Raw genomic sequence first — 26,398 nt, forward strand, 5'->3', positions numbered from 1 at the left:
TCGATTCCAAGCGCTCAGTCCAGTGCCCTGCACATAGTAAGCGCTCAATAAATAGTATTGAATGAATGAACGAAAAAAGGGAGCGGGGAGGGTGGGTGGGTGGGCGGGTCCGGGCGGGGAAATAACATCGTTTGCTTTCCTCGATCGGGTCCCCGCGAGGGGAAATGTGTGGCCGATTTGTAGACTCCCAGCGCTCAGTCCAGTACCCTGCACCTAGTAAGCGCTCAATAAATAGCATCAAATGAATGAGAAAGGGCTGGAGAGGGGCGAGAAGCCCACACAGGCCGCTCCCGCCCCGGCCGCTTTTGAACTGCGTTCCTCCAGCCTCTCGCCAGGCCCCGCCGGCCCCCGCCCCGCCGGCCAATCAGCGCCGCCCTTCCTGCCGCTGCGGGCCAATCGCCGGGCGCCTTCTTGGGGCGTGGGCGAAGGCGGCTGCTCGTCGGCCTCGTTGGGACCGTGGCGAGGGGGGGCCGGGCCGCCGCCGCCGCTGCCGCCGCTTCGTGGCCCTGCCGAGGGCTGTCCGGACGCCGGAGCGGGACCCCGGAGGGGCCGGTGAGGGGCCGCCGCGCCCGCCGACAAGATGCCGGAGTTCCTGGAGGACCCCTCGGTGCTGACCAAAGACAAGTTGAAGAGCGAGCTGATCGCCAACAGCGTGGCCCTGCCGGCGGGGGAGCAGCGCAAAGACGTCTACGTGCAGCTCTACCTGCAGCACCTCACGGCGCGCAACCGGCCGCCCCACGCCGCCGGCCTCAACAACAGGGGCCCCCCCGACTTCTCCAGCGACGAGGAGCGGGAGCCCACCCCCGTCCTCGGCGCCGCCAGGAGCCGCGCCGCCGGCAGGGTAAGACCCTCCTCCTCCCGGGCAGGTGGTGGACGCCAACGAGGCCTCGTCCTCCCTCGGGGCCTCCACGCTGTCCTGTAGGAAGCGACGTCGGTGTTAGCGCTGGAGACCGGTCCTGTGGTCCGCGGCCGAGCCCGGGCTTCGGCTGTGGGGTCGGGCTAGGGGAAGGGGGGGCGGTTGTCTTCCTAAAGGGGAGATCGGGGGGGGTTTCTTTTATTGATTTTGGTCATCCTGGGGGTCGCCGGAGCCCGGCCAGAGGGCGGTTTGGGGGTCTGAGGACTGGCCGGACGCGGCCCTGGTTTGGCCGCCTTTTCCCGCTTGATGGGCCCGGCCGCTAGGGGGCGCCCGGAGCGCGCCCTGCCGCCGCCGCCGCCGCCCGGCCCCATTTCAAACTCGCTTCCCGCCTTTTTTTAAGGCCTCCTCTCATCCACCACCAGCCTTTTTTTTTTTTTTCATTCACTCAATAATATTTATTGAGCGGGCGCAGAACACCGTGCTGACGGACAGATGGGTAACAGAGAGAGACAGCCCCTGCCCTTTGACGGGCTCACGGGCTAATCCGGGGAGACGGGACAGACCAGAAGAAGGGCAAAGAAATAGAATCGAGGGGCTGCACATCTCCTTGAAACAGTAGCAAATAAACGGAATCAAGGCGATGGGAAAGCTCATTAACTAAATAGGGGGATGAAGATAGAGACAGTTGAGCGGACGAGGATAGTGCTAGGGGGAGGCGGGGAGGGAAATGCGGGGGAAAGAGGGTTTAGCTGCGGAGAGGTGAAGGGGGGCTCAGTCTGGGAAGGCTTCTTGGAGGAGGCCCCCAACCCCTCCTAATTGTCATCAGTAATCATCTGTCCGTCTCCTCCCCCCCGATTAGAGGGACATTGGGCAGGGATGGTCTTTATCTGCTTGCCTCTCCCAAGCGCTCAGTCCAGGGCTCCGCACAAAGGAAGAGCTCAATAAATACGATTATTCAGTCGTCGTTATTGAGCGCTTCCTCTGTGCAGAGCACTGGACTAAGCGCTTGGGAGAGGCAAGTACAGGGCTTGGCCCACGGTAAGCGCTCAATAAATACAGTTATTCAGTCCTATTTATTGAGCGCTTACTTGGTGCCGAGCACTGGACTAAGCGCTTGGGAGAGGCAAGTACAGGGCTTGGCCCAGGGTAAGCACCCAATAAATAGGACTGAATGAATAATCGTATTTATTGAGCGCTTCCTCTGTGCAGAACACTGGACTAAGCGCTTGGGAGAGGCAAGTACAGGGCTTGGCCCACGGTAAGCACTCAATAAATACGGTTATTCAGTCGTATTTATTGAGAGCTTACTGTGTGCAGAGCACTGTGCTAAGCGCTTGGGAGAGGCAAGTACAGGGTTTGGCCCACGGTAAGGGCTCAATAAATTCATTTCATAGTATTTTTGAACACTGTGCAGAGCACTGTACTGAGCGCTTGGAACGGACAAATCGGTAACAGATAGAGACAGTCCCTGCTCTTTGACGGGCTTACAGTCTAATCCGGGGAGACAGGCAGACAAGAACAATGGCAATAAATACAATCAAGGGGGAAGAACATCTCATTAAAGCAATAGCAAATAAATAAAATCAAGGTGATGTACATCTCATTAACAAAATAAATAGGGTAATGAAAATATAAACAGTTGAGTGGACGAGTACAGTGCTGAAGGGAAGGGAAAGGGAGGGGAAAGAGGGCTTAGCTGAGGAGAGATGAAGGGAGGGTAGAGGGAGAGCAGAAGAAAAGGGGAGCTCAGTCTGGGAAGGCCTCTTGGAGGAGGTGAGCTTTAAGTAGGGATTTGAAGAGGGGAAGAGAATTAGTACGATTATTCATTCAGTCGTATTTATTGAGCGCTTACTCTGTGCAGAACACTGGACTAAGCACTTGGGAGAGGCAAGTACAGGGCTTGGCCCAGGGTAAGCGCTCAATGAGTACGACTGAATGAATAATCGTATTTATTGAGCGCTTACTCTGTGCAGAGCACTGGACTGAGTGCTTGGGAGAGGCAAGTACAGGGCTTGGCCCAGGGTAAATGCTCAATAAATACGACTGAATGAATAATCGTATTTATTGAGCGCTTATCGTGGGGCAAACCCTGTACTAAACGCCTGGGAGAAGACAATAGGACCGCACATCTCCCTGCCCGCAACGAGCTCACAGCTCATTGGGACACCACGCAGTGAGGCTCAATGGAAAGAGCCCGGCCTCGGGAGTCAGAGGTCGTGGGTTCGAATCCCGGCTCCGCCACTTGCCAGCTGTGACTTTGGGCAAGTCACTTCACTTCTCCGTGCCTCAGTTACCTCATCTGGAAAATGGGGATGAAAACTGTGAGCCCCATGTGGGACAACCTGATCACCTTGTATCCTCCCCAGTGCTTAGAACAGTGCTTGGCACATAGTAAGCGCTTAACAAGTACCACCATCATTATTATTACGCTGTTTTCAAAAGGAGAAACTTGCGTCGCCCCAAGGCAGCGTTTCCAGCCTTCATGGGGAGGTGGAGGAAGAGCGGGCTCCTTTAAAAAAAAAAATAATAATTTTAAAAATCCCGGTTTTACCCATCTGGTTGGTATCTGGCGTTTCCTTTTCATAACCTGTGCCATCGAATTTCAATTTGGGGGGCGGAAATGAAACCATGCCTTCTAACCGGACCAGCATCTTTGGATTTCCAGGCGTTGGGTGCCGGCGTTGCAAACTGGATTCTACTTTTCAGGCGGTACTGAAAAATGAGAATTTTTAGTAGAAAATGGTTTTATTGTGGAAGGAATTCATGTTTCGGGAAGGAATTTGCCAGGTGGCTAATAGCCCACTACCAGGATTGACTGCATCAAAATGACTATTGGTATTTGGCAGGTTACCTACATTTTAAAGATGTAATGTAGGGTAGACTAGTTCAGTCACTAGTAGAATTGAAAGCTACTAATAGATTGTGGTTCATTATAAACTCCTCCGGGATGGGACCGTGTTGTTCGTTTCCAGATGTCACACATAGTGCTCTGCACCCACTCAGTGCCTTCGACAACGTTGATTGAAGTCACTGGATGGTGTACTGATAGCAGAATCCAGAGCAAGGAGAGGGAGATTTGGAATCCTGTAGTTTGGGAACTGATTTGTTTTATGATGTTTCCAGCGTTTTGCAGCCTTAAGATGATTTTTTTTTTGTAGCTAAAAGCAGTTGTTAATCCTGTATTTAAAAGCAAGAACATTTTGACTTGTACTTAGGTGTGTGTTTATAAGCTTCAAAATGTGAGAAACTTGACTTACGTAGTGAAATCGTGCCGTTTTGTAGCAGTTCCCCTTTTATTCAACTGGTTGCCTTGTTTTTTTAAAAGTAGCTTTAGAGTTTCCTGATCCATAGCGATACCTCAAACTCTCATTGTGTAATACAAGCTTTAAGTTTAAAGCACTTAAATATTGGCATTTATGAAATTCCACAGTAAACCGATTTTTTACGTGGTTAAAAATATAGTCAAAGTCTGTGGTGAAGATGCCGATAGCTAAAACGCACCAGATATTTATTCGACTACTTGTTTCCTTCATCTTTTCAGAGCCAATTTATTTGGGAGTTTTTTCTTTCCAGTCATTAGTATTTATTGAGTGCTTACTGGGCAGAGCATCAAACTAGGGTCCTTGGGACAGTAGAGTGCAACAGACTTGGAATACACAATTCCAAGCTACGAGGGGAGACGTACTTTAAAACAGATTACAAATAAGGAGACTAATAGAACAATTCCAAGGATTTAAGTACTTTATGCAAGGTGGAGGGGTTCTGATACAAAATATGACCTTGTTTTAGTTTCATGTTACTCTAATCACGGTTTCATATATAAGCGGTTCCTATTCCTATTTCCGTTTTTTGAGTTCTGCTACTCCCTCACACTGGTGGCTTATTCCCAAGAATAGATTTTTGTTTTTAAGCAGTTAGAACCTCTCCCTTCCATAGTGTAATAGTTATCTCCCGCAAACTCACGCATTCAAAAGCTAAATCCTGTATAGTTGGGATTTTACCGAACAATCTCTAATGGTAATGTTTTTACCGAAGAGCTGGAAAATAGACCCAAAGTTTACTGGGCTAAACCATGGTCATTCTGAAATTAACAGGAAGTATTCTAGAGTCCACTTTAGCATTTTACACGTGTTTGCTTTAGAAGCCCAGTGTTCATGTGAAAAGGGTGAACTTGACACCTAGAAAGCCACAGAACAGCAATTTCACTGAGCTGCTTGCATAACTTTGATAAGATGAAACAAAAATCTCAGCTAAGCAGATTGTGAGTTGAAGGTAAAGGCCTGTCAGAAAATCGGAGAAGATTTACCTCTAACTTAGTATCTCCCTACTCTTACGCATGAATAATCTATCTATCTTAGTCCGAGTCGATAAACTCTAGACTGTAAACTTGTTTTGGGCAGGGAATGTGCCTGTTGATTGTGTTATTGCCTCTCCCAAGCACTTAGTGCTCTGCACAGAGTAAGCGGCTCAATAATTACGATTAAATGAGTAAATGAATTAGCTAACATAAAGGTATTGTTTGGAATGAAAAGAGAAATTGATTGAATTTTTGTTAAAGCTGGTTTTTTCTCTCAACCAAATTTGGTATGCTTTTACAGAAATCGTATGTTGAAAACTTGTCTGTCAAGTCACCAGCAAATTTTAGCAAACTTTTGTTCTTCTTTAGTGTATTATATCAGAATTTCCGTGGGTTGAAGTGATCAAGGTAGTCACTGAATAAAGGATTTAGAGGGGATTACACTGCCACTCTTAACATTTAAGCTCTTGAAGATGTAATGTATGCCTTTCTAGCAAAATAAACTAATGAAGACAGGAGCAAAAGTTACTTAGGGGGACTTGGATATGGAAATTACATTCCTGATTTCAGTTTATTCTAGTGAGTTACTGCTTTTTGGGGTACTACTTGGTCTTTTAAAAACCCAAGCCAAAAACTGTATTTTAAAAGAATTAAGGAAAATGCTGTGCTAAATAATAACTAATGCTTCTAATTAAATTACAACGTTCTCATGGCTTCAAAATGTAATGTTGCTATTTCAAAGCTAATATTTCTGGTAAAAGAGAGTCAGATCCAGTCCATATTAGATCTGGAACACTTGTTTAGGACTAGTTTGGTGAATTAAGTTCTTTCTGAGCAGATATAAGAAAAATAGTTTGTATTAACTCATTTGAGGGGCAGGGGGTGTAATTTTCTTAATTCAAACCCAGCCCGTAGTTCTTCACACTTTGAAAGTCAGTCACTTTTTTAGTCACCAAAAAGCGTGGCTTCATGTGTGCGTTAATGAGTTGTGAACATAATTTCACTAATAATTGTTCTTACTATATGCCAAGCACTGTACAGAGTGCTAGGGTTTTTAGAAGTTATTCAGTTTATATAGTGTTGGGGTTGATACAAGGTATTCAGTTTGTATACCGTCCCTGTCGCTCATAAGGGTTCACAATCTGAGAGGAGAACTAATATAATGGTTAATCCCATTTTACAGAAGAGAAGATTCAAGGCACAGAGAAGTGACTTGTCCAAGGTTACATGCAAGGCAAGTGGCAGTGGCCAGATTAGAACCCTGCTCTGTCTCCAAGGCTCAAGCTGCTTCTCTATTAGGTCATGCTGCTTCTCTAGGGTGAACACGTTACCCCGCCTGAAAGAGTTACCGGGAGTTCTAATTCCCTCATTCATTCATTCAGTGGTATTTATTGAGCGCTTACCGTGTGCAGAGAACTGTATCGAGCGCTTGGGAAAGTACAGTACAATGGAGTTGCAGAAACATTCCCTGCCCACAATGAATTTACAGTCTAGAGGGAGCTTACCTTAAATTTTAGAAGGATTTTCTCCGTATATCGTAATGGTAGTGGACCTCATCTGTCCTTGTGGAAGGTAGGAAATAGCTATGAGTGTAAAGTAACTTTTTTAATGTTCAGCTTTAAATTGTTTCACTACATTGAAAGTGACTGTCACTTCTCAGTAACGGGAAGGACAGCTGCACAATACCCAAATAAGGTGGTGGTTATGACCTTGAAATAGTGCCTCTCCACCAAAGTGCTCGACCCACTGCATGGAACTTTTAGGCAGAAGGAATCAGACCATTAAAGATCAAGCCTGGCCTTAGCTTAGAATTAACTTTTCAGTAATGTACAAAAAAAGTAATGTACTCAACTTCCACATTTTCCCACAACCCACTTAAAGACCATAAAGATTTCTTTGAAATAATTTATGTGTGTTTGTTTTGTAGATTAGAGCATCTTGAATCTTAGTGTGAAATTTCGGTGTATTGTTCAAGATGTGAAAGTAAAAATATGTCTTGAAACACTTGGTGGTTCCTTAACATTTTTGCAGAAATTACAGTTTCTTCCGTGGTTAACTGAGACATAAAACTATGGCATTAAATTCTCAAACACTGCTCTAATTCAGGTGTAGCCTAGCTTGATTTAATATTCTAAGAAGGCTTGCACATGTAGGTAAGGGGGGTTCCCTACTTGCATATGGAAAGCATGTTGAAAATATAACAGAAAATTAAACATTTGATACTACCGTTTGCTTAAGTTTATTTCTGGGCTACTTTTAAATAGCTTACTTAGCTTTAGAGAAGACTTTCAAGTAAGTTATATTTTGATCAGAATATCACATTAAAAAGTAGGTAGTTTAGTCTGCCACTGTTTTCATAAAAGTTAGTAAATAAGGGTTTCCATCCACCCCAAATCTTGGCTAAAAGTGTGAAGACACTCTAAATATAGGCTCTTTAATCCTATTGTAAATGAATAGGATACTTCTCGTAGTGAAATAAGGATATTTTTGTCATTCATAGGAGAATAAATTACAGATATTTTAAATTAATCATCTCTTGTTTTCAGAAAGCCACAAAGAAAACTGATAAGCCCAGACCAGAGGAGAAAGATGATCTAGATGTAACTGACCTCACTAATGAAGACCTTCTGGAGGAACTGGTGAAATACGGAGTGAACCCTGGTCCTATTGTGGGTAGGTTAATAAAACAACCGAAACTCTTTCATGTGGGGCTTGCCAGCCAAATTGCCCCAATCTTTGAAGTATTGGATTGCTCTTAAATTACATAAATCTCTGTCTGTATTGATCACTCTGAACTAAAACTGAGTTGTACTGTCTAGAACTAGACCATGATAAGTCTAATGCCCCAAAAATCATAAGTACACAACCAAACATTGTTTTCTCTTGGCTCTGGAGGCTGTGGCGTTGCACGTTTTGTGGGAACATCTTTCAAGACTGATTTCAGTGTACATAGAATTTAAAACACAGGAAGTTGGTGCTGAAAACAGTTCACAGCCAAATTAGCTATTTCATGGTTTTTGTAAAATGCTTTATAATTCCTTTTTCATCTCTTCCTTGGAAGTCAGATGTTTTAAATGCAGTCAAATTTGGAAGAAACCGTGTGGTATATTCTCTTTTACATCTAACACAAAATGTTATGTAACTTGATTGAGATTATCGATTGATTCTCTCTTTCCATTCTCAGTTTAAATACTGAATAAGACACTGAGTTAATAGGTATCCTGTAGTTTAAAAATCAGTTCTTAAATTTCATATTTGCACATTTGTATGTGGAATGCAAAGCATATTTTATTAAAAAATTGAATTATGAAATTAGGAACTGCATTAAGAGTATTAACTATTTAAGTATGTTTTTGCCGTAATCCAGGAACCACCAGGAAGCTGTATGAGAAAAAGCTGCTGAAGCTGAGAGAACAAGGTCCCGGATCAAGGTCGTCCACACCTCTTCCAACAGTTACTTCAGCAGCAGAAAATACTAGACAGAATGGAAACGATGACTCTGATCAGTACAGTGACAATGAAGAAGGTAAAGTAAAAACACAATGGCAAGAATGCACGTAGCTTTGTTAGACTTGGGTAGACTAGCTTAGATAATTCGTTTATACCTGAATCTCAGGGCTCTGGGATTCCTTCCTTACAGATTACTGTTGCAGGGCTGTCATCGGTACTTTTTTGGCCAAATTTGGACTCTATTTTTATTTGGTGGTCATTTTCTTTTCCCCAAGCACCCCCACATGCATGCATTACACACCCTCTTGCTTTTGTTCCCTAATTTTGTTCAAGCCTTAAGTGATGAGCCCAGATAATGTGAGGGTGCAGGAGGACCGACAGTCCATTAGCTGTCCGATTTGTCTGTTTCTGTAGACTTTGGGGAAACCAAGTGGAAGAAATATAATTTTGAAATATCCTTGAAATTCTAAGATCCGAAACCACACAATGTATGTAGCGTTTTTTGTGGGTATTAAAAGGCATGAAAGAATTAAACTTAAAAATGTAAATGGTGTTGGAGTGGATCTAGCCTTTCAGCCTAGTAGTCTGCCTCCAGTAACGTCGCCATGGGGCACTTGTAAGAATCGTGTGGTAGTTTGCCCTCCCTGACATCCATTTTCATATTTTCCATGGTATTCCTCCCTCTGTTTTAAACTAGGCTTAATTATTGAGTTCAAATATTAGAAGAAAATTAAATCTGATATTTAAACTGTCGAGAACAGTGTGCACTTTGGTGTAGCAGCAGGGCTCAGGAGAAGTTGACTTAGTTCATCAGTCAACCCAATTACCTTTCTCATGTGCTCTCTGCCCTTTTCATTTGCAGTTCAACAAAAAGGTTGGTGGGGTATCCAAAAATATCGCATGGGGTCAACAAAGAAAAATTTACTGGCCAGTGAAAAGGATAAAAATCAGGATGCATAAACAGGCTGCCCCTATAATCATAACACGGCAGTGGTAGGAAAGCTATCCTACCTAACTTCTATCTTAGTAGAGTGCCCGACACATAGTAAATGCTTAACACATACCCTCCCCACCCAAAAAACCACAAACCAACTGCAGGGCATAAATATTCTGTCACCATGCCAGATTGTTATAACTGACTGTCATCTAAGTCACCGACAGTCTTATTTTTGCAAAACAGCACCTTTTCCTTCAAGAACATCTTTTTAGCAAGGAGGCAAAGAGAGGATCAGCTTAGCTAACTACCATGCTTATCTTTCCTGCCTCTTTTGCTTCTCCCACAGGGAAGAAGAAGAAAGAACCCAAGAAAGTGAAGTCCACTAGGGATTCTGTCCCTATTTCTGAATTTTCAACTCCTCCCTCTGGTGGATTTTTTCAGTCAGTTTCTTTTCCTGCGGTCTCTTCCCGGCCTCCTTTGGGCTGGACAGAATTGCAGACTAGCTCTCAGGCAGGTGAGAGCGTGCATTCTTCTGAAAGAGACCCTCCCAGGGAGCCTCTCAGTTCTACAAGCTTACCCGGTACAGGCCATGTAGAAGAATTGGGGCATGGGAGAGATTTTTTCGGTTTTCCTAAATTTAGCCATGACAGGTTCATGGGAACGAATCTGTTGTCTACCCACCACGATCTGGCTTCTTTGCTGGTTTCTGCTGCAGCTAAGACCTCACGCTCTCCTACGGTGGTGACTAAACCCACCCCTCCAAGCTTCACAAAGCAGAAGGAACATGTTTTTTGTGGAGAGATGGGTGGGCTTCAGCCAGCACCCCACGTAAGGTCAAGCAGTTCTGACCACTCGATCGTTGCCAAAGAGTGGACTGGCTCAAGCGAACCTGAGAGCTCACAGATGATTTCTCCACCCCTTGCTCAGGCCATTAAAGAGTATGTAGATTACCTCTTGAAACAGGGAGGAGCAGATAGTTTGCCTGGGACTTCTAGGCATAAGATGACAGTCGACCCTACCGTTCCCCCTCAAAACCCTGAACTCCTCTGCTCTCCTCAAAAGCCTCCCAAGTTAAGTGAGAGACCAGCTGAAGAGGGGGGCTTAGCTGATGTTTGTGCTTTTCAAGATTCTCTGGTAGGTGAGCGAGAAGCACCTTCTGCCTTTGCTAAAAATATTATATCGCAATCACTCACTACTTTGGGCATCGAATCAGCTAAGGGACTTCGGCATGAGACGTTAGGGAGCTCAGTGCCGTCCTTTCCCCTACACGACTCCATTGTAAGAGTCATTCATCAGGAATGGAATCAGATTGATAGGCCATTTCCATCTATGTCCCACAAGTACCCCGTTTCTTCGAAAGAAGCAGTACAATTATTTTCAGTTCCCAAAGTGGACTATGAAGTCCTGGAGCTAACATCTGAGGCAGCTCATCCAGCAGATAATAGGACAACTGCAACTGATTCTTGTGATAAGGATGTTGAACTTGCCCTCTGTAGGGCATATGAGGCCGCAGCCTCAACATTGCAGATTGCAACCCATTCTGCTTTTGTAGCTCGAGCTATGCAAGCGGACATTAGGCGTGTTGCGCAGCTCCTCAGCGCCGATCCTAACCAGGTACCCGAGGCGCTTGGCATATTAAGCAAAACCTACGATGCGGGTTCATTCCTCTGTGATGCTGCATTTGATGAAATACAGATGGCTGCTTGTGCCATGGGCTCCTCTACCACTGGGCGTCGGCATCTCTGGCTGAAGGGTTGCAATATTAATTCAGCTTCTAAGAAGAAACTGGCAGTTCTGCCCTTCCGAGGGGGGACGTTATTTGGCGGGGAGATTGGCAAAGTGATTAAAAAGAGAGGGAATCGAAAGTGATGATAGAGATGAGAGTTCATGAGATTGACTACTGTCCCACCTACTATATTAGTATCCCAGAAGCTTGGCTAGGTACATCCTTATAGTACAGATTAGTTTAAAACATCCTTTGTTTTTTTAATAGAGGATGAAGAGCTTTTCAGGGCTTAGCTACAACCTTTTAATTTTTTTTTGCAATTTATTGCCAGGTTACTGTTTTGTAATATATCAATCCAGGCACCTGGTCTTGCAGCCTAGGTAGAAGACAGGCTGGTAGAACATTTGGGGATAGGAAGCATATATAATTTTCACCTAAACACTTCAGCTCTACCAATTTCATTTCCCTAATATAATTTTCTTCTTCTGCAAAACTGAGTACCAGTAGCAAGTTTGATCTTTGAAAAACAATCGTTATAAATGTCAGAGAAATTTAAAAATCAAATATGTCCTAATTTTTACAAATACATGGAGACCAAATTAAACTCGTATAAATATTTGATGCAAAATTTCATTATTTTTCCCTAGATTGTCTCCGAATAGTGCTTCAAGCTTAACTGACGGTTTTTAATTATAACTGTGACTTCTGTTAAGCAAAATTCACAGTTTTGAAGATAGGCTTCATGCTATTTTGAATTGTTTAAAGTAATGATATACCTGTCTTTAGAATTTCCCCTTGAAGGACTGAAAAGAACAGGGTTGTTTTGGGTGGGAGGGACATTTTGGCTTTTTTGGATGAAACATCTCCCCCCAAAGCATAAACATTTTTAAGCTCAAAGTTTAAAATTAACTTTTAAATGCATCTCAGTTTTAGGCGGGAAGGTAAGTGGAATTCCAAAAAGATATTCAGACAGCTTTATACAGAGGAGGGATTTTTTTCTGTCGGTTTTCTGATTGGCAGTTTGAAGAAAACTGAAGACACTAGGGGAAAATTTAACGACAATGTGCGTTAGGTAGTAGTTTCTATACGAAATTGGGAATTGTGTGTTTTTAGGAGAAAATAGGTAGCCTTAGGGCTGTGCAGTTTACTTTCGGGCTAGGCAGAGTACAGTGTTTGGGGAAAGGATAAAGTCCTTACAGTCAGATTCTTATTCTTTTTTTCATGAAGCTGGAGTTTAGGAGTAGGTGCATTTTCATATATCTCAAGCTATGGGAGAACATTAATAATGCATAACACTGAAAATCTATTTACTTGGGTACGTACAACCCAAAGCTCATTTTATTTGTTTTTGGGGGGGATTTTTTTCCCCACACTTACTACCTAGGAACTATCTTTGTATATTTGAAATCTTTATTTCTATCCTCTGAATCCTCTCGTATGTATGTACTATCAAATGCTATACAAACTGTAAAACTGTAGAATGTTTCTGCAAATTCAATAAAGTCTCTAAATTTGAAAAGAAAAAAAAGTGTGTGGTCTCCATAAAGATGATGAATATGTTGGGTTTTTTTTTTTTACTCTGAATCTAAACAAGAAAGAGGATTTTCACATAAGTGGACCCCTTTCCCACTCTGATATTTATTTATAACATCTGGTGGAGCTTATTAAAATGGGAAGCTTGAGTTGCCAATAAAGGCTGCTTTACCACTTAGAATTTCTCCAAAGACCTCAATCTGTGGAAAGTGAATTAATTTCTAGCCATTTACCTGGTTAATTCAAAATTTATTATTGGTCTAGGTTTGGGGTTTTTGTGTATGTGGATCTTTTTTTGTTGTTTCCAATTCCAGGATTCTGAGTTCATTTAAAAAACAGTATTTTCTCTGAGAAAGGCACTTAACTATTCAAGTCTCATGTGCACTTGCGTGCCAAATTGAGTACACTAAAGGAAGGCCAGAGTTATCCCCATGTTGACAGACCTCTACTCATAAATCATGCTAAACTTACTTAATTTCACAATGCGTTTCCTGGAAATTAGCGCCCAGACGACTTTGAGAATAGAAAGCACATGCTTGTCTGCATTTTAGGCAACCATCCATACTCGGCCCGTGGGTGAATGTCTGTGCACTGACCTACCAGCACTACTCTAGCATAAAGTGGTTATTCAGAATGGAAATTAAGAAATGGAAGCTACTAATTTTCAGCAATATTAATCAGTTGCCCAAAAGATGCAACAGGCCAGTGAGCACAGTGATAAAGACCTAGAGCCAGAAGAATAGAATATCAGTTTCAAACAATTGGTAACTGTCAGCAAATCTGTTCGGGATCCATAAGTTAATATACATCACCTGATATTTCTCTAGCTTTCATAATAATCAGAGGTATTTACTGTGCACTTAACTATGTGCACAGCACAGTATTAAGCACTTGTGAGAGTACAAATACATTAGAGTTGGTAGACAAGTTCCTTGCCCACAGTCTAGTGGAGGAGACAGACATTAAAGAGAAGAAATGTGTGATAAATGGTTACGGTTTTGGTTTTGTGTCATTTCTTTGTCTTTATTTTCATTCCCAAAGATGGTGAAAGATCAAAGGAAAGATGAGGCACAAATTTATCAGTATTTCAATTATAGAGCTCAGCCTCACTATCAATTATCACTTATTCATCTAGAGGACTGTGTGGTGCATTCTACCTAGCTGTTAGCTACCATTATGGCTACTGAAAAATGCTATAAACATGTTCCTTCCCTTTTCTGTTGAACAAGTCGGGATAGATCTTGCCCTAAGTCACATCTAATTAGATCCACTAAGTGGAAAATAATAATAATAATTGTATTTGTCGGAAAATAGGGAATGGAAAAAATTAATAGGATACAGGAATTTAATTTTTTTTCCTCCCCCCACAAGCTCCTTTAGTTCTTTAATTTCAGGACAAGAGACGTACTTGAACTTTAACAACAGTGGACATTTAAAAAAACAAACCAAACAAAAAAAACCTACCCAAACAGCACCTGAATGAAGCAGATCATCAGTTCATTTTCAATGCTAAAGAGTAATGACATCTTTAATGTTATTTCCAGACTCTAAAATTGAGCTCAAGCTTGAGAAGAGAGAACCTCTGAAGGGCAAGACAAAGCCTCCGGTAACGCTCAAGCAAAGAAGAGCTGAGCACAACCAGGTATCTCTCTTGTCGTAAAGTCCAGTCATTGGCAGCTGTGTAAGATCTTAAAATGCTTGAACAAACACCTCTTTGATTTAACCTGGCTCATTTACTTTGCGGCAGATAGTCATTACAGACCTGTGAGCATTTTCAGACTGCTTGTGCTAAGTTTTTCTCACAATCGCTGCTACTAATATTTTCTAGACTTCAATCCAGATTCTCCTGCTGCCCGGTGTGCAGTTGCTTTTTCTTTCTGTGAAAACGTTCTGATTGAAAGTAGTTAAGTACTAACTGGACGATAAATGAGACACGGTCTATGCCTTCTACATGAGCAAAGATTGGGTAGTGAGAGGTGTGCATAGTCAGGGAACCAGGATAGGGCTCGGGATGATTTCATAGGAGAAGCATTTCAGAGGCTGTCCAAAGGGTAGAAAGGGGAGCAGACGTTTCAGACAGTAGGATGCAATCTGAGAGATAGCTAGGAAGTTGAGGAGGGTTGCGGGTGGGCATTGAGTCCCAATGTCACAAATAGGATTAGAATATGAGGGACAAGTTAGGGCGTAAAACGAGGAGGGGAGCACTAGACTGGGGTTATCCCTGGGCTAAAAAAGAACAAGGTTAGTTTTGGTCTCCCTCAACCAAGGGAGAGGGACGCTAGGACCCTTACTGCTTTGGGGATCTGGGCTGCAGGGCCAAGTGGAAGGAGAGGCAGGGAGTGGAAGTGCCATATGTGCATGAAAATCTCACATGTGTAATCCCCGTGATTTGGAGCTACAAATCTGTGCCTGTATGATCCTGCCTTCCCACCTTAATGGCCCTGGCCACGGGCCTGCAACCCTTCAGGGCCCTTTCAGGTCAAGCTGTGGAGACGCAGGCCAGCAAAAGATGAGGATCTTGAATCTGATGCTAGTGTGTGGGTCGTGAAGGGGGGACTTGGTGGAATTGTTTGGAAGAGAAGATATCTTTATTAGTGGTGCTAATATGTCCATTAAAGGCCCTAATAGTGGCTGGGAGCCTGGTCAAGATGAGACGTTTGGGCCTGTACTGTGGCTTAGTAGATAGAGTACTGGCCTGGAGTCAAAAGGACCAGGGGGTTCTAATCCCTCCTCTGCCACATACCTGCTGTATGGCCTTGGGCAAGTCACCTAACTTCTCTGGATCTCAGTTAACTTATCTGTAAAGTGGGAAGTAAGAGTGTGAGCCCCATGTGGGACAAGGACTGTGTCCAACCTGGTTAACTTGCATTTACACAGAGCGTAGAAGAGTGCTTGGCACCTGTAAGCGCTTAGCAAGTACCATGATTGTTGTTGTTGTTGTTATTATTATTATTAAGGACTATGTTAAAGAATAAAGAGAAAGAGGCAGTTTTGGGAAATGTGAAGGTAGACTATTTTGAGTATATGTAAGGAGAGCAATGAGCCCCAAAAGTACTTCAAGGATTCTTTCTTCAGACATAGGATCACATTGCCCACGGTATTAGGAGAGGTGAACATAGAGGAGTGTGGAGGAAAGATTAGTAGTTTTGTTTGTTGTGGGAATTAGCCCCAGGGGAAGCCTGCTGTTTATGTAATTCATCTGCAGAGGTAATGGAACTCTATGCTTACAACTGAAATAATGCTCTTCTTTTTCAGGTCAGGTAAATTCAGTCTGATAGAGCACATCATTTAAAATATTTTAAAAGCATTCTCAAGCTTAAAGTGCTCTCAGTTTGTGTAACTACCTTTTTGGTATACTTCTAGTTGACGTCTCTCTACTCTTTCTCCTCCTGCTACTTTTTAACCAATTTATAGAACTCTTAAAATGTAGCACTCTAATTTTTGGCTGTACTGTACGTGAGACTGAACTTGATTTTCTCATTTTACACACTTGTAAATCAGTACATTTTTCTTGCTCTATAAATCTTGAACCCAGCTGACTAGGTTAGAATCACTGAACTCGACAATCTGTAATAATTTAAAGATTGAAATTAAAATGATTTTATAGAGGATACTAAATTTGAAAAATTTTGAGAACATTTGAAAGGCATATCCTGTGGGATCTCTTGTCTTCGGTGTTATCAAAACTGCACTTCTCATTTCATAAAACTGAGCTTATGCAAAAGGTTCGATACCTATGACAGAAGAAGCATGGCACCTCCCAAAGATTTCTTTTCCAATGAGACCCCTTCCTGGATTTGTACTCCAGGAAAAGGGTCAGCAATCTTTTCCAGCAGAAGAGCCCAAAAAGTGAAACCCCTCACCCTGTCTGCCAACTGCTCAATTATGCAATTTACACACACGTTAACATAGCTTCTTTGTGAAGGTGCGATTAAGAAATTATAATTTTAAAGTTAAAGAGAGGTATGGGAACATTAACAAAGAGGATCAAGGAAATAGGAAAGGAAAACTTGTTCCTGGTTGTTTTTTATTTGGGAAAGGGAAAGACTGGGTATCAGAGTGGTAATGCACCATGCTTGCACATTAGATTTAAACAGTGTTGTGTAGGTGAGACCTCTACAACTTGAATCAAGACTTTGCTTGTCTGTTCACGTGACTATGCCCAAGGCCAGGCATGCTGTTTAGGAGCCCGCAGGAAAAGCAAAATTAAGTAGATGAATTAAAACTTTGCCTGCCTGCTGTGTTGCTGTCTCACTCATCTTCTCCTTCATTGCTGCTCCTGCCATTTAATTCGATTGCTCCTGACCAACCACACCTAAGGAATGAATTTTTCTCTTCTCCAGTGCCTGTGGGGACTGATCAGTACGCTTGGCACCCAAAAATGAGGACTGCTCTTCTCTTCCACTCCCGTGCCTGGGCAAAACGATTAGTGCCGTTCCCGCTCAGCTGTCTGACGCCAGTTCCCTCTCCCTTTTAGACGTGTTAGACTACCCTCTTGCCTTTCAACCGCAGGCTTTCAACAGATCGACTAGTAATAGTATTTATTAAGCACTTACTGTGGGCAGAGAGCACTGAACTAAGTGGTGGGAAAGAACATAAAGTTGGGAATCAGACACAGTTCCTAAGAGGGCTCAATCTGAAAAGGTGTGGGAGAGGAGACTGATGTCAGACATGTGAGAGATGAAACAAAAGACTAAAACGACATAAAGAGAAAAACCAAAGATCTTTAGGATACTGTTGCTAGAGAAGTGGAATTTCAGGCTCCTCACTGTTCAGACTTCACAGTGATTACTGTGAGTGATTAGGAGAAGCCTCCACTGTCTTTCCAAGGTCTGTTGGAGGCAGCGATGCTACATTCGCTTTTCTGTGTCCCACCGGGATGGTGCAGTTGAGACTGGAACGGAGGGTCTTCAGTGACGTGGAGAGCTGGTGCAGCAGACAGCTTGACGATCAGCTAGAGGAGGAGGATGGGGCCATGGATGCCACGGTGAGAAGGCAGCAGTCGTGACTGATTCATGGGCCACGGAGCACTCTGCAGGGGCTTAAGTCCCCACAGTCTGCCTGCGAAGGATGTGCCGGAAGCAGGGATCCTGAGAGCCCAAATTGGAAGTCCCTTGAGAAATCAGTTGCCATCTTCTGGTCTGGAACTCTGGGGAACAGTTTCTCACACCCTGACAATGATAGACCCTTCAAGTAGACTCCCCTGTGGACTAAGCTCCTGGTGGTCAGGGGACGTGTCTACCAACTCTGTTGTACTGAACTCTTCCAAATGTTTTGTATAGCGCTCTGCACCTCGAAAGTGCTCAATAAATACCATTGATTGAGAGACTACAAGCAGTGAATTTCTAGAGTTCCAGTCTTGAAGAAAGATAGGTGGAGAGCAACTCCACAGAAGGTTACAGTAGATCAGGTGCCGCCACTTCTTCCGTCAATTAGTCAGTGGTTTGTACTGACAGCTTATTATGTGCAGAGCAATGTACTAAGCACTTGGGGGACTACAATACAGTTAGTTGGTAGGCATGTTTCATGTCCCCAGATTGTAAAACTTAGGGGAGGTCATATACATTAAAGTAAAGGTGGGGGTGGGCAACAGAATATAAGGATTTATACATAAGTGGGCTGGGGTGAATATCAAAATGCTTAGGAAATATGGCCATAAATGTATAAGCGATGCAGAAGGGAGGGAGAATTGGGTAGGGAGATGAGGTTAGTCAGGAAAGGTTTCCTGGAGGGTATATTAATTTACTAGGCTATCCTTTAAACTGTAAGTTCCTTATGGGCAGGGCGTATGTCTACCAACTCCATTGTATTCCTCTGCACAAAGTAAGCATTCTGTAAGGACCCCTGCTTGATTATTGGGCTTAGAAGGTGGCGAGAGTGGTGGCTGCCCCTTGTAGCTTTTGGAGAAAATCTAGATTTGTGGTGGTTACATCGGCAACAAACCCTGTCCCAGACCACAGTGTTTTAATACAACCATTTCTAGAGCTAGCTTGGTAAGCTCATGGATGAGCTTCCAAGGTGTTTAATTGTTTTATGGTAGGACAATGCAAAATGTTATGGCAAAAAGTGGAGGACTCTTTTGTAGTGATTTCATAAAAGAGTAGCTGCTAAATCCCACCGGCCTCCTGGATCACCTCTTCCACCTACTTGTAGGCAAGTAAAAGAGTGACAGGTTTAATTTTTAATTAAATGCATGTGTGGCTGATTTAGATGCACTGGAATTTTTTCTGCCATTTGACTTTTATACAAACCACCGAAGTATGGAACTGTGCGAGGGATTCTGTCTCAAAGATCTCCACATTCATTGATGCAGTCTCACCAAACCAAGAGAGAACTCCACCTCATCAGTAAATATATTATCCACACTACGATGGATAATATAAGCAGATTAGTCATAGTCCCTATCCCATCTGGGGCTCACAGTCTAAGGGGAGCGAGAAGAGGTATCCTGTCCCTGTTTTTACAGATGAGGAAACTGAGGCACAAAAAAATGAAGTGACTTTCCCATGTCACATAGAACCTCAAGTGGCAGAGGTAGAATTAGGACCCAGGTCTCCTGCCCCCCGGCCCCATCACATTTCCACTAGGCCATCCTCTGCTTCCATTAAGCTTTCATTATTTTCACAATTATTGTCATTAACTCTACTTATAATTTTATCCATTGAGTTAGATCTTTCATAATGAGCATATTTCACATCTTTTTGACATTGGGTATTGACAGTGGCTGTTACTAAAAAATTCTCTTTGGTAAGATTACATGTTTTGAGTGGAGTTGAAATACAGCATTTGAGAATATAGGATTCTGGAATTTTAGGTGTCTTCAGATATGTTTCCTAGGGCATGCACCCATAAAGGGACATAAAGAAACTTTCTTATATACAAAAATTTAAGAGTCTTGGACAGAGAACAGGATGGGTGAAATGATTCCATCCCGTCTATGTACTTTCCCAAGCACATATCACAGTGCTCTGCACATTGTAATGTGCAATGCTCAATAAATACCATCAGTCGATTGGTACGCATGATCAGAGTGACCTGTAAATACTGTGAGGCAGAAATAAAGACATACACAAAGTGAAGATCAACAGCATATCAAAATTTCCTTAAATCACATTTGCTCATAAGAAGAATTAGAGGAGTAGTGACCCAGTGGAAAAAGCAAGAGCCTGGGAGTCAGAGGACCTGGGTTCCGATCTCAGCTGCTCCATGTCTGCTGTGTGACCTTGGGCAGGGCACCTAACTTTTCTGAGCCTCAGTTAAACTAATCCGTAAAATGCAGAATTAAGACTGTGAGCCTCACATGGGACAGGGACTGCGTCCAACCAGATTAGCTCGAATCCACCCCAGCGCTTAGTGTAGCGCCTGGTACATAGTAAGGGCTTAACGAATACCATTTTAAAAATAGCATAATATTCTAAGCCAGTGGTTACACCATAAATTACTGGTATAAATTCTGATTTTATCAGCATTGACCAACTGTGTGCATGTCTGTGGTAACCTAACCTGATATTACGAAAGGGTTCTTGGAGAGTTTACTCTGTTGCTTGGGGTTTGGTGGTTGGTACTCTGCCTGTGCTTGCTGTAGAAGGGGCTTCTTTCTTTATTCTAATATTTATAATTGTGGATTCTGATCACCTATCAGTGCAATAAATGAAGTTACATCGAATGTATGAGGAATCGTTTTAAAGCCCGACTGGAAGTTCCTAAATCCTTATTTAGGTCTGCCTAAACCTTTTTTGCAAATAACTTTGGGGATTGTTTAGTGGGGCAACATAAACACTTCAGTGTGCGTATGTTAAAACGGCCATTAGTTTTCTATTAGTATATGGCTTTCTAACATGTCAATGCTTGACTAGAGCTATTCTCGAACTGGAATTTCTGAGACTGTCTGGACAAGTGGATCTTCAAAAAGCGGACCTCTTCAGACATTAACTAGGGAGTCTACAAGAGTGTCAAGAAGAACTCCAAGGAAAAGGGTGATGCAAGGCTTATTGAACTTCAGAATTGGTTTTGTCAGATTGGCAGGGGCTTAGTTCTTTACATTTATTGTTTTTGTTTTGTTTTTAAACTAACAGGTGGAAACTGCAGAACAGTTGCGTGTAGATGGTGCAGTAATTACAGAGAATACTCCTATAGCTGAAACTATAAAGGCTTCAAGCAACGAGACTTTAGTAAATATATTTAATAAATTATGCAAGTGGCATTCGTCTATAAACTACCCGATAATTAAAACTGGGATGACTATGATTCTTATAGACTTTAAATTTATATGCTGTTAAAGGATATTTTTATTCCTAAACATGAATCTATTATGCAAAACACTTAAATTTTATAAGCACAGTTAATTTAAAAAGTAGTGTGTTAATGAGCATAATGCTGGGTGAAAAATCCTCAATACTGCAAAATATTTTTTCACAAATAATTTGAGGAATTACTAAAACTGAGTAATGTAGTGCTAAGTTAATTTCCTAAATCTTTACTCAGAGCAAGTTAATGTTTTCTTATATTTAGCATAAATATAGAGTGTGATTTTCTGAACTTTTTTTGTCATTGTTTTACGTGGCTAATTGAGTCTGAATAATTTGAATCTTGGCAGGTTGTCAATAGGGGGACTGGAAATATCAAGCTTGCAACTCCTTATGTGTCACTCAGGGAATTCTCAGACATACCCAGAAGAACACCAAAGAAATCACTGGCGAAAGCTGAAGTAAATAAAGTTCAGAACGATGCTCTTATTGATCCTTTTGGGCAGGAAATAATATGTATTACTGGAGTGGGAGTTAGGGCATTTTTTTAAAGGGTGGCATAAGAATATTCAGCCCAGGGAAGGATTGTTGTTTTTGCTTCAAGGAGAGTTCTCCTTTTGGATGAATGCTCACTACAAAGAAACATCTACATTTTACTAGTAAAAATACATTTGGTATATTGTGGCGAAACTAACATGACTATTCTGCTGCTTTGTAATTCTTTAGTGTCACTTTGCAGAAGGGGGAGTTTTTTAGTGCTGTCTTTATTGCAGAACATTTTATCCTTGTCATTGAAATATATGCATTTTTAAAGATAGTCATAAGTTGTTGGTTTTGAGGTAACCTCAAGATTTTGAGTTGATTTATTGCATTGTTTTTCCATAGAGTGTATATGTTGATCATGCATGACCATTATTAACTGTGCATGATGCAATATGCTATCATGCTTATTTTTTAATAGAGAAGTTTGAGATTTTCCCGAAGGCATATCCACTGGGTTACTGGGAGGGATTTATAGGTTACTCACCACATGACTGGACTACTGTTTATATAGGCATCGTTTTGGCTGGGTTAAAATATAAATTGATTTTTAAATAACGGCCGTTCTGGTTTTCTCGCTGACCTATTTTAAACGATCATATTTACACTGAACATACAGAGCCCTTGTAATTATATTTCAGGGCTCTTAATTTCCGAGCATAAGAAGAAACAGGTTGTCCTCGTAAAATCATAAGTGTTACTCATAATTTCTAGGGAAATCTAGACGTGTTAGATGTCCTGATTGCTTTTTTTGAACCCTCTCTGTTTATATGGTGGTGACCACATAATAATACCTTGAGAGAACTGGAAGAGAATCTAGAAGAGTGGTTAGTTTTACCCAACTCTTAAGACGTTTGGGCAATAAGTCATTAAAAATAATTACATTCCAGTTGTAAACTGGAAAGTGATTTTTATCATTAAAATTGGGGTGAATGAAATTTTCACTTGGAGTCCCCTAGGGCGGTGGCCATAATAAAAAGTCTCTCTTTGATTTTCATATATGCAATCTGTAAGGGATTTTTCATCTTATTTTCTGCAGGTAGAAGAAAAAACATTTACAGAGGAAAGAAGAGTTGAAAGGGATATTCTTAAGGAAATGTTTCCCTATGAAGCATCAACACCAACAGGAATTAGGTATTGAAGTATCTATTTCACACTTTCTGCATAGAAAGGTCACTTGTACCCTAGTGAGCTGTAAGCATTGTGCTTGTTTTCACTGGTGCTTTAGAGCCTCTATAAATTTCTAAAATAATTGCAGTAATTTTTCCGTAATTCATAAGATCGTGAACCTCTCGAGGGCCAATAACAGAGTATCGTGCTCCCCTTTTTTTCTCCAACCTTTCCAACAGTGGTTAATTCCCCTCTCAAATGTGCTTAATACACTTTCACTACTAAACATTCTTAAGAACAGAGGCAAGCTTGAAACTGTTCCCCACAAAAAAGTGGATCTAAAGATCTAATTTCACAACCAGAATCATTTAAAAATGTGGGATGTCCCAAATATTGCCTTTCCACTAACCAACTCTAGCACCCCTAGAAAGAGATTGGGTTTGCCCAGATATTGCAATGGTGTGTATCTCAATCTCTTTTTTTTTTTAAATGAAAATAATACGGGGTGCTCTTTCATTAAATGACCTATTTTAATTGGAACGCTCAATGAGATTGTTTAAAAAAAGGCACAATAGGAAATCTGTTTCTAGAGTTGTGAATATGTTGCTAAGCAATACCTGGAGTGGGGATCTTGACCATTCGTAGGATCCGACATTCACGCCCAATGTAATAGGAATTCTAGCGGGAGGGAGGCTTGTTGTGATGGTCTGTGGAGGCAATAGGGTGACTGGTTTGGATTGTGGCAGCCCATAAGGCTTAGAGGTCTAGGCTCTACACTGTGAGCTTGTTGTGGGCAGGGAATATGTCTGCTTATTGTTATATTGTACGCTTAGTACAGGGCTCTGCACACAGTAAGCCCTCCGTAAATACCATTGAATGAATGAGGTCTTGATTTTTAAACAGGTTCTGCTCTCTGGCTTACTGTTGTGCCATTTACTTATATTTGCCAGATAATGCACCAGATTAGAAAATTGAGTTTTTATGTCACCGGTTTTTTAAAATGCTAATGACTTATCTCAACCAAGCCTCTCTTAATCTGTTTTCCTCATCCTACAGCGCTAGCTGCCGCCGACCAATCAGAGGAGCTGCCGGTCGACCCTTAGAACTCAGTGAATTCAGAATGGAAGAAAGTTTTTCATCTAAGTACGTTCCCAAATACGTTCCCCTGGCAGACATGAAGTCAGAAAAGACAAAGAAAGGACGCTCCATTCCCATGTGGATAAAAATTTTGCTGTTTGTTGTTGTGGCCATTTTCTTGTTCTTGGTCTATCAAGCTATGGAAACCAACCAAGGAAATCCCTTCTCTAATTTTCGTACTGATGACTCTGAGGTTCAGGGACAGGCTAAATGAGCTGTCCAATATGGCACATCCAACTTGGTCTCCTATTTTAAATAACTGTAGAAAGAACTTTTCTGTCCTTTTGTTGGCTCAAGAACAACTTACAAATAATGTGATTGCAACTTGATAAATGTAATTGAAAATTCAAGACAGTACAACTGGACTTCATTTAAATATTTTGGACTGTGGACGTAGGAGATCACTTTGTGCCATACATAATCTTTTTTTAGATCTCTGGAACTTTTTTGTAGGCTTTATTTTTTTAATGTGGACATCATAATCCATTTTTGAGAAAAATGTATATTTGTTTTTGTGGAGATGAGGCAACATGTTAGTATAATGTGAAGCTATATGTTGAAATGCTTTGAATTCGTACAGAAAAGATCTTTCTGGTATTCTTTCTCTATTAGACAAAATCGTAAGAAGAGAAGCAAGTCAAAATCAAAGGCAGGGTAGGGAGGAATTCATTCGAGATGCTTTCCTTAGCTGTACCTGAGTTTGATTTTTTATTTCCGGGAGAAAGTACGGCAACGTCTCTTCTGTAGAATACTGTAACTTTTTAGTACTGTGTTCGTGTAATCCTGTTGTACCCATTTTTGTAACAGATTTCCTAGTATCATGAATTCTATTAGTAGCTTGACCTAAGCATAGACTTGGTTTTTAACTGAAGATCTTTCAGGTAAACCTACACATGTAGAAAGCTGTTTAATGGTGAGACATAATCGGCAACATAGATGTAACTTTACCGAGGAACATTTGTGTATGACAAGTCTTAATTTGCTTCCAAGATATTTTCTTTGATTAAATTTTTTTACATAAAGCGTTTGGGAAAATTTACATTTTCTTTCATTGTCTTTACCTACTTGCTTCATCAAAGGCCTCACCAAAAATATATTGCCAAGTCTTTTGCTTAATGTAACCTGATAAAACATGTACTAGCTATAAGCAGTGTGCGAAGATGTTTCTTTTTTAAAATGTTTATTTACTTTTCTCGGATACTCCATACAACTCTTGAATTTTTTTTACTCTTGACGTGAGGAGGGCATTACGCTGTGTGTGTGTTCATGTACTAGTTCAGTTACTTTTTGCAGTTGACTTTTATTCTCTTAATCAAAATTTACCTCATATATAACTGGGCAAAGCCTACAAGTGAGATTTCAGTCAAATCATGTAAAATATGTCAAAATTAAAACTTAGGCACTTAAGTTTAAAGCTACAATTTGCCATACTGCACGCCATGCTCTTCAAATTAGAACATTTTTAAAGACTCTGTATTATAAAATATGACCACATTCCCTGGCACTAAATTCTGAGCTGGACAAAATATAATCTAAACTTCCTCTTTAAGCAACTTGCAAACATTTCATTTGCTGTATATTCAAGAAAAAAAATAAGCAGCGCATGGACCTGTGGCAGACCCCAACCCTTGGAAAGAAATTGCTTAACTATGTCAGATTGCCTATGTGCGTATTAACTCCGTGTGAGTTTGGGGTTTGATGATAACTCCGTGCTCACTTTATTCTTAAATTGTATTTTTCAGTTTTCACGTTTAAATCTTGGTTTCATTCTTTACAAAATTGTAACAAGATACCTTTGATGTTTTAAAATGTGGGGAGAAATAAATAATTTTAATGTCTATGTAAGGTCTGTTCTCTCGGATAGGAATTGTGTCCTAAACTGAATAGGTAGGACAAGCTGAGACCTCTAGTCAAAATGAACTTAACATGTACTAGCTCTTTTGGTTCTGTCTTATACCACTAGAGTAAGTGTGTCCGTGTAGTCAACGTAAAGCATTTCTTTTTTAATTAAACTGTAGAAGCAGTAGCGAGATCTTTATGATATTTGATTAATAAAAAAATAAATGATGTAGTTCTTGTCAGTGGATTAAATGCTTTTCATTTAGCAGAGCAAACCTTTCGATCAACCGTTAAATATTTTCTTGTAGGGTATTTATGAATTGTCTACGTTTTTTACTCAAGCACTTGATGGATGTTGTTAGCTTTCACCTAATTTGTGGTAATAATAGAATTTCCTTCATAGACATACAAAAATACATCCGGGGAAAAAGCAAAAGTTTCTTGTAGGCTTTCAGTTCTTTTCAGATAAGTTATTCTTATTGGCGCTACAGTGTACAAGTGCAAATTCCTTGGGCTTGTTGGCGACTATATTTGCCTATACTTTTTCTCCATTGTAAGTAATTAGGAGAGCATAGGCATTACCAACTATTTTTATTTGCCAACCAGCAGTCCTAGGGGCTGCTCTTTGGGCAGGGTTGGCATTTTCTCAGCCAAAATTGCCACCAAACACTCTGCTCTGTTTTATGCAGTTGGCACCAGTTTCACAGCATTTGATCACATTTCCACA

At 41.4% G+C, this 26,398-nt stretch overlaps 1 protein-coding gene across 4 annotated transcripts; it reads left to right on the forward strand.

The window, feature by feature from the left end:
* Positions 1-461: 461 nt before the first annotated feature.
* On the forward strand, positions 462-25,903 carry TMPO (thymopoietin). Of its 4 annotated transcripts, XM_029078612.2 has the most exons (9): positions 483-841; positions 7,700-7,826; positions 8,521-8,679; positions 14,344-14,441; positions 20,656-20,775; positions 20,875-20,970; positions 21,396-21,506; positions 22,625-22,719; positions 23,752-25,903. In XM_029078612.2, exons 1-9 carry the CDS (start codon positions 581-583, stop codon positions 24,044-24,046), a joined length of 1,362 nt encoding a protein of 453 aa, XP_028934445.1. In that variant the 5' UTR covers positions 483-580; the 3' UTR covers positions 24,047-25,903. The 4 variants fall into 4 exon arrangements, with proteins under 4 accessions (XP_028934444.1, XP_028934446.1, XP_028934445.1 ...); XM_029078613.2 differs by lacking the exon at positions 20,656-20,775 and having other exon boundaries at positions 480-841; XM_029078614.2 differs by lacking the exons at positions 20,656-20,775; positions 20,875-20,970; positions 21,396-21,506.
* The last annotated feature ends 495 nt before the right edge of the window (positions 25,904-26,398 follow it).

The sequence above is a fragment of the Ornithorhynchus anatinus genome, chromosome 14, assembly GCF_004115215.2.
Source record: "Ornithorhynchus anatinus isolate Pmale09 chromosome 14, mOrnAna1.pri.v4, whole genome shotgun sequence".
Classification (NCBI taxonomy): Eukaryota; Metazoa; Chordata; class Mammalia; order Monotremata; family Ornithorhynchidae; genus Ornithorhynchus; species Ornithorhynchus anatinus.